The 6,000-nt window shown below is 34.2% G+C and overlaps 2 protein-coding genes and 1 long non-coding RNA gene across 3 annotated transcripts; 2 read left to right on the forward strand and 1 right to left on the reverse strand.

Moving 5' to 3' along the window:
- The first annotated feature begins 977 nt into the window (after positions 1 to 977).
- LOC127105626 (uncharacterized) lies at positions 978 to 1,922 on the forward strand. The gene is made up of 2 exons (XM_051042820.1): positions 978 to 1,301; positions 1,775 to 1,922. The coding sequence occupies exons 1-2, from the start codon at positions 981 to 983 to the stop codon at positions 1,883 to 1,885; spliced, it is 432 nt and encodes a 143-aa protein (XP_050898777.1). The 5' UTR covers positions 978 to 980; the 3' UTR covers positions 1,886 to 1,922.
- Positions 1,921 to 3,304, forward strand: LOC127101886 (uncharacterized). Its single transcript, XM_051039318.1, has 5 exons — positions 1,921 to 1,939; positions 1,970 to 2,036; positions 2,391 to 2,481; positions 2,563 to 2,622; positions 2,803 to 3,304. Exons 1-5 carry the CDS (start codon positions 1,921 to 1,923, stop codon positions 3,295 to 3,297), a joined length of 732 nt encoding a protein of 243 aa, XP_050895275.1. The 3' UTR covers positions 3,298 to 3,304.
- A 1,833-nt stretch (positions 3,305 to 5,137) lies between these two features.
- LOC127105630 (uncharacterized) lies at positions 5,138 to 6,000 on the reverse strand. The gene is made up of 2 exons (XR_007795065.1): positions 5,799 to 6,000; positions 5,138 to 5,695 (listed from the first exon to the last, which is right to left on the reverse strand). It is a non-coding gene; the product is annotated as an uncharacterized LOC127105630 (long non-coding RNA).

Raw genomic sequence — 6,000 nt, forward strand, 5'->3', positions numbered from 1 at the left:
ACGAGAACTTAAACCATCTTTGGTCTTACCTTGAATATTAAGAAGTGTTCCGATTACACTATCACACACATTTCTTTCTCTTCATTATCTTTCCAATACAATATGCAGTCATTAGGGCATACGTGTATTTTCTTATATTCTATACCCATTGGACATAATATCTTTTTTGCCTCATAGGCCCGGTTCGGCAACATGTTTTCTTCCGGTAACATTTCCTTCAACAACTCTAACAATTGTGTGAAGCTTTTATCTGTCCAACTATTAATCGCCTTCAAATTGAACAATCTTAGCACAGCCGACAGTCGTGTGAAGTTTTTACAATTTGGATACAAAGGGATTTTACTGTCATTGCAAAGAGTATCATGTATATTTGCCCGTTGAAAAGAGTCTTGTCCAATATCACGGATCATATCTTCTAGACGATCACCCATCTCTACATCAAACTCTTCTTTAGGAGAGGCCTTTGGCGCGTCAGACAATTCACCATGCCATATCCACTTTGTATAATTTTGACAAATCCCGTTAACTCCTAAGTGTTCCCATACGATGTGAGCCTCTAAAGGTGCAATATTTACACACTTAGCACAAGGACAGTGAAATCTTCCATTACTTTCAGGAAGATTAGTTTCAGCAAATTTCAAAAACTCTAACACTCCTTTCTTATACTCCTCGGATAGGCGATTTTTTTGCATCCAACTACGATCCATAACTATGTAAAGAACAAAAAGAATTGTAGTTAAAAGATGCACTTACAAGTATAATACAACTAGTGTTTCTTATAAATAATACAACTAGTCTTGTGAGGAAACCATAATTTTGATCATAAATGTGTTAAGTTAGTGACAACTAAATTGACAACTAAAAACACAGTTAGCAAACTAATTTTACAAACTCAGAAGCAAAACTAGCGAACAACGCTGAATTATAACAACCACCTCCAATGAATTTCTCTCAATGCAGAATATGAACCAATGCAGAATATGAACCAACAGTTACCTATGCAAATGCAGAGACCATATGGCATGCATCCTGTTCAACAACAACCTATGTTTGGCTTTCCTCCTAACCAACTGCCTCCTCATCCTATGGTCCCTCAAAATCCAACGTTTTCTGGAAATTCTCAGTTTGGTGTTGTGCCTGGAAATCAAGTCAGGCCACCAATTGCCCCAAATCCGGCAGCCGGGAACCCAAATGGTTTTGTATCAGGTCCTTTTCCATCTCAGCAGTTACAAGGGAATACTTCTGTGCCACATAATACAAACAATGCTCAAAGTTCTGCATTTAGGAATTCACATTCACAGGTATTTTGAAACTGAATGTGTTTGTCTTTTCATTGCAATGTTCTCAAATAGCGCGTTATAGCATTGTCGCGAAGTGAAGTTTTAACTAACCACAGTCGTTTAGTGATACATGATTTACTTTAGTACAAAGTGTTGTCAAATAGTGGTTATAGCCAGTGTCGTCTTAAACTTTCGGAGGCCCTGTGTAGCTTAGCCAGAATTTAACTCTAACAAATAGAGCCCTATTTTGCCAAGGTTTAGCAGTGATAAACATTTTATGCGACCCTATTTAGTCACGGGTGAACCTGCCTTGCACGCTCTCAAGTATGATCCTGACTATATTAGGGCCTTAGCACTAGTGTAGCAAAATTTGAAGTTGAATATACTTCTACTTTCTGTGATCAGCTATTGACAACATTGCTTTAATGTGTATTAGTCATGTTTATCAATTTGCTAAGGATTTAGTTTAATGCAAATCTAAATTGTCGCTGCAGGAAAATCCTAATAGCAATGTCAACACTAATTTTGCAAACTCTAACTGGAAAGGATCGCCAAACAATAACTTCAAAGGAAACAGGAGAGCAGGGTTTTCAAAAAGATCGTAAGGGTAGAGGTTTGAACTCTTCTACTTTGTATCGAGATGAAAACAATTTTCTGCTGTTAGACTAATGCTTGTGAGAAAAAAACAGGTCCCAACAATGAGAGAGCAGGAACTTTTGGTTTAAATTCTGAGGAACATCAGCAGCAACCACAAAGGTAGCTTTAACATTGTCCGACTTTCCAATAATATCTTACCAATCTTTTACTTCCTATCACTGCCTCTCACTCACCAATCATCCACCAAAATCTAATTTTCGTTACTTCTATAAGTTACAAGGTGAATCGGCAATAACTGATTCTCAAAAGTTCTGTTAATTGGTTCACAAGTTCCAATTCACGATTTTGGTTCCGAACTTAAATTTTAAATAACCATCCAAATGGAACAGAAACCTCATTTGTGGTGCTGGTTTTAGTAATCATGTATTATTTCCTCATCAGGGTTTAGTTCGATCTTTGCACCGATAATATCATAACACTTACGCTTTTATTATTTGTCCTTCTAATCATTAGATCCTATTCTGCGACTTATTCTGAGCAAGAAATTCTACGATGGCGTGACGCACGGAGGAAGAATCACCCTTCCAGAGAAAAAAATGAGAAGGTTTCAAACAATCTACTCTATCTGCTTGTGTTTATTAAAATGTTATTGACTAATTAATAATAACCAAATTACTACTTGCAGACGCAGAGTGAACAATCGAAAGACTCCAAGTGCATTGATAGAGAGGTTTTACAAAGAGAGGTATACTTATTGATAGAGAGGTTTTGCGATACGCTAGTTTGTTCAAAATGTTGTCGGATAGCCACTATAGCATTATTGCATAACAAAGTTTGAATAAACGGCTATTTTCTGCGTTTCGCAGTCGACAACACTGCATAGTTTTGCAGATCTCGAACTTAGCATATATTTTTGTCATTGCAGCTCAAAGAGGTTTTAGCAAAGCAAGCTGAGTTGGGAGTTGAAGTTGCCGAAATACCTTCATACTATCTGAAGAATGCTGCAAATCAAGGCCTTCAGAGTGAAGAGAATGAAACCCCATTTACCAACAAAAGAAAATTCAAAAACAAGGCAAGAAGGAATCCAAACAAAAGGCGTCGGAACGGCAAGAAGCAGAAGCTGGCTGACAAAGATTTTTTAGAAAACAAGAAGAAGCCAACTTTATTACAGAAACTCTTGAGTGCAGATATAGTGAGGGATCAAAGCTACCTGTTTCAGGTTTTCAGGTTCATGACAGCGAATTCGTTCTTGAAGGATTATCCTGATAAGCCTCTGGTATATCCACCAGTTTTGGTAAAAGAAATGGGGTCTGAAGTTTATGATGGAAAAAAACATTTGCATGGCGGAAAAGATGTTGTTGAAGATGGTACCAAGGGAATAGTTGAAACACAACTTGTTGGGAAACAAGTTTATTACTAGAACAGATCAAAGAAGTATGAAAATCCTCATGGATCAATCACTGCAAACTTCTGAACAACAGACGTGGTTACAGAAATTTCTGGGGTACGATTTCAAGATTGAATATAGACCAAATAGCTTACCAAATAGCTTACCATATGCAGACTCATGAACATAAAGAACAGGCATGCTCTGTTAAGCAGGCTTGCGACAAATCCAACAATCCTAATATAAAAGAACAGGCAGGCTCTGTTAAGCATGCCAGCAAATTCCAATGAAAATCCCATCTTGGAATTGTCGTTGGGCTTGGGAACTCGCGGAAAATGCCCTAAACGTTCAATCATAACATTGATACTACAATTTTAAATGAAAATCAAACAAGAAGCTGAAACATACTCAAACTGTTTCAGCATTACACAATCTGTGAAAGAGATCAGAATAATAGAACCATACGAAAATATACAAAAACTGTTTCAATGTTAATTCCAAACAGAACCAATGCACAAAACAATCAACACAACCAATGCACAAAACAATTAACACAACATTCAAAATCAACCATGTGTTCAAATATTATAGAGGCAGTGGGAAAAAGATTTACCTGATTGTCTCAAACTTGCAAATCAATAACCCGTTGTTGATGTTGCGTTATGTTTCTATGGAGATGAAAAAACCTTCTTCGATGAGTCGTCGAGCAGCTGCTAGTAGCTTTCGTAAAGATCGTCCAGCACAATGGTTAAAATAATTTTGATGAGTAAAGATCGTCCAGCACAATGGTTAAAATAATTTTGATGAGTAGATGAATGAAAACAAACGAATAAATGAATAAAGTACCTTCCAAGCGAGTTCGAAACTGATGGAATTAACGATGAAACTAGAAGAAACCCAGCAAAGAAAAGTAAGAACAACAACGAATGAATCAACTTTAATATCCAAAGCAGCGTAAAAGAGAGTATAGAAAACGGTAAAGAAGAATGATGAAGCCGTTGTGGGTTGTGAAGATTTCCGAGCAATCACGTTCTTTGTTCCTTTTTCACTATTTCTTGCACTTCATCGATGATGAAAAGTTTCTAAAATGTGAAATGAAAAGAAAATTTGGAACATGAGAAGTCATGGTTATATTTTAGGCGGTAATGATAAATTGTACTTAGGGTTTCCTAAATTTACACCCTATTTTAATATAACGGGTTTAATATAAATTTAGTCATTTATATTGTTATAATTATACACCCTATTTTTAAATATAGGGTGTCTATTGTTATATTAATATTCCAAAATTTACACTCTATTTTAATATAACGGGTTTAATATAAATTTAGTCATTTATATTGTTATAATTATACACCCTATTTTTAAATATAGGGTGTCTATTGTTATATATTAATATTAAAATTTATTATTTTTTTAAGAAAATTTAAGATTAAACAAATAAGAATAATAAAAGTTATTGTTTAAGGCACGAATATTTTATTTTTATTTTTAAATTTACACCCTTTTTTTGAATATCAGGTGTAATATAGAGTTGATAATAAATAATATTTGAATTTACACCCGTGATTTAAAAATAGGGTGTCTATTGTTACGTACTAAAATTCAAAATAAGACTTTATTTACAAAACTGCCACCGCATTTGCTATTTACACCCGTTTTTTGTAAAACGGGTGTAAATTTACAAATTATATTATTCTTTTTGTACTAGTGCCTTTTGAAAAAATATCACAATATAATTAAAGTTAACTTCAACTTCTAACATAGACAATCTCATAAGTTTGAGACGGCTCTGCCTTAGAGGATAATATTAATATATGTTCCTTTAATGCAAATCCCAAAAGAAAATTAAAAAAAAAATGAAGAGATGGACTATTGTGACACCGCCTCACACATTTTATTACATTCTTTGACTAGAAATTAGATTTAACTAGGATCAAATCAAATGAATATACAAACTTTATCAAATTTAATGTAACATTCAGCCTCTTGAATAGGATCATATAAGGCATGATTGCAAGAATCCAACAAAGGAAATACAAGGATGCAAAGATGAAAAGGGCATGGAATTTCTCAACTCATCTACACTATCTTCTTTCTCTTCCAATTATTATTATCTCTTAACACGCCCATTTTACCTTCTTGAGATTTTTCTGCTTGATCATCGTCGGAAGTCTTACCCTGTTGCTTTGGATGGGAAGTTAGGTCAGAATGTTGCATGAATTCTGTCGGGTTTAGGTATCTATCTTAATTATGAACCACAACCAACATCAACATCAACAAAGAGCCTGGTCCATTTTTCTCAAAGTAAGTGTACTCAAGGAAATCACGGTCGAGAAACGGAAAAAATATCTCTAACAAGTGATCAATCATGTTGCATACTATAAATTCTCATTAAATGAATAAACCTCATCTTCAACTTAGAATGAAGCTGCATAATTTAGATCAAAATTTAGTAAATATTTAAATATCACATACGAAGAAAATTAAGTAGACGGAAAAACCAGATCTAAAGAAATTGTGAAAATTCATACCAGAAAAGGTATTTCACATTCCTGTTTAATTTATGTTTATATAATATATAACTACTCAAAACAGAATAATCATAACACACTATTTATTGGAATCAAGTTTTGGATAGTAAGAGAAAGTGTTTAAGTATTTGGAAGATGATAGAAAACTTTTTTGAAAGGGAAGAATAACAGTATTATTGAGTGTTTATAATATTGACTTGAT

This window comes from Lathyrus oleraceus, chromosome 7 (assembly GCF_024323335.1).
Source record: "Lathyrus oleraceus cultivar Zhongwan6 chromosome 7, CAAS_Psat_ZW6_1.0, whole genome shotgun sequence".
In the NCBI taxonomy this organism is placed as follows: Eukaryota; Viridiplantae; Streptophyta; class Magnoliopsida; order Fabales; family Fabaceae; genus Lathyrus; species Lathyrus oleraceus.

Excerpts from the sequence above, each read along its gene's own strand:
- LOC127101886 (XM_051039318.1), top strand. Across the intron at positions 2,037-2,390 it reads CATCAGCAGCAACCACAAAG|ATCCTATTCTGCGACTTATT; the intron begins GTAGCTTTAACA and ends TCTAATCATTAG. Across the intron at positions 2,623-2,802 it reads GAGAGGTTTTACAAAGAGAG|CTCAAAGAGGTTTTAGCAAA; the intron begins GTATACTTATTG and ends TTGTCATTGCAG.
- LOC127105626 (XM_051042820.1), top strand. The coding sequence starts at position 981 with ATGAACCAACAGTTACCTATGCAAATGCAGAGACCATATGGCATGCAT. Across the intron at positions 1,302-1,774 it reads TTAGGAATTCACATTCACAG|GAAAATCCTAATAGCAATGT; the intron begins GTATTTTGAAAC and ends TTGTCGCTGCAG.